Raw genomic sequence first — 1284 nt, 5'->3', positions numbered from 1 at the left:
TCCTCCCGTGTCCCTGGGCACCCCGGGGTCGGGGGGGGGGTCGGTGGGTGTGGGGCCATGCCCAGCATCCCTCCCTGCTCCCCCCAGGCCGACGGTGCGGGGGCAGCGAGCTGACTCTGCTGACCTGAAGAAGCGACGGATCCACCAGTGCAACTTTGAGGGCTGCAATAAGGTCTACACCAAAAGCTCCCACCTCAAAGCTCACCGGAGGATACACACAGGTAGGGGGCCTGGAGCCACACGCACCCCTGCCTGCCAGGGTCAGGACCAGTGGCCCCCACCCCAGGGATGGGATGGGGTCTGTCCCTGGGCTCAGGGGCAGAGTTGCTGGCACCCTGTGCCAAGCCTGGGGGGCAGTTTGAGGGCTTGGGGAGACTCCCTGAGTGCTGGCACCCTCTGCAAAAACGAGTGCCCTTTGGGCACTCAGGTGGGGTCTTTTGGGAGTGCCAGGAGCCTGTGTCAGGAGTTGGGGGGTCTTTGTGGACACAGGAGGACCCTTTACAGGTGCTGACACCCTCTTGCAGGAGCTGGTGGAGTCCCTTGGGGTCTCAGGATAGCCCTTTTGGGGTGCTGCTACTCCTTGCCGAGATCTTGAGAGGCCTTTTGGGTGCCTGAGGGAGCCTTTTGGGGTGCTGGCACCCTCCACCAGTGGCAGAGGGGGCCCTTGGGTGCACTTTGACAGCACAGCAGGCCTTGGGGGGCACTTGGGCTCCGTGCTGGCCCTTTGGGGGTGGTTGGTAACCAAGCCCTAGGGACCCTCCTACCCCCCAGGTCTGATATATGGGGTGCTCCCTGGGCTGGGGCTCCTCGTCACCCCCAGCACCCTGGGGTCCCGGTGTCCCCACTCAGCACCGCCCAGGGGTGCTAAACCTCTCTCTCCCTCCCTCCCCCGTGCTTCCCTGGCCAGGTGAGAAGCCCTACAAGTGCACCTGGGCCGGCTGCACCTGGAAGTTCGCCCGCTCGGACGAGCTGACCCGGCACTTCCGCAAGCACACGGGGATCAAGCCCTTCTGCTGCTCCGCCTGCGACCGCCGCTTCTCCCGCTCCGACCACCTGGCCCTGCACCGCCCGCGGCACATCATGATGTGAGGACCCCCCCGGGCAAAACGGGGAGGTGGAAAGAGGGGGCTGCAAACGTTCCCCCCCACCCCCGGCATCCCGGCTGCTCCGCGGAGGCACCGTGGGACGGAGGGGCCGAGCCCCGCGAACTGTGGCAGCTCCGAGAGCCCCCGGGCTGCTCCTCCTCCTCTTCCTCCCTGGTTCCCACGTTCTTGGGGCCTTTCC

At 66.4% G+C, this 1284-nt stretch overlaps 1 protein-coding gene across 1 annotated transcript in view; it reads left to right on the top strand.

The window, feature by feature from the left end:
* The window catches only part of KLF8 (Kruppel-like factor 8), a gene marked incomplete at its 5' end in the record, with an annotated part of 2089 nt that extends 1000 nt beyond the window's left edge, over positions 1–1089 (top strand). The window contains 2 exons of the mRNA XM_010003487.1: positions 88–221; positions 908–1089. Coding sequence (XP_010001789.1) covers positions 88–221; positions 908–1089 — 316 coding nt within the window. The remainder of the gene's footprint in view (positions 1–87; positions 222–907) is intronic.
* Between the last annotated feature and the right edge of the window lie 195 nt (positions 1090–1284).

The sequence above is a fragment of the Chaetura pelagica genome, unplaced genomic scaffold (genome assembly GCF_000747805.2).
Source record: "Chaetura pelagica isolate M959 unplaced genomic scaffold, ChaPel_1.0 scaffold938, whole genome shotgun sequence".
NCBI classification, from domain to species: Eukaryota; Metazoa; Chordata; class Aves; order Apodiformes; family Apodidae; genus Chaetura; species Chaetura pelagica.
Note: the sequence above shows the minus strand (reverse complement) of the source record. Positions and strands in the feature narration are given on the sequence as shown.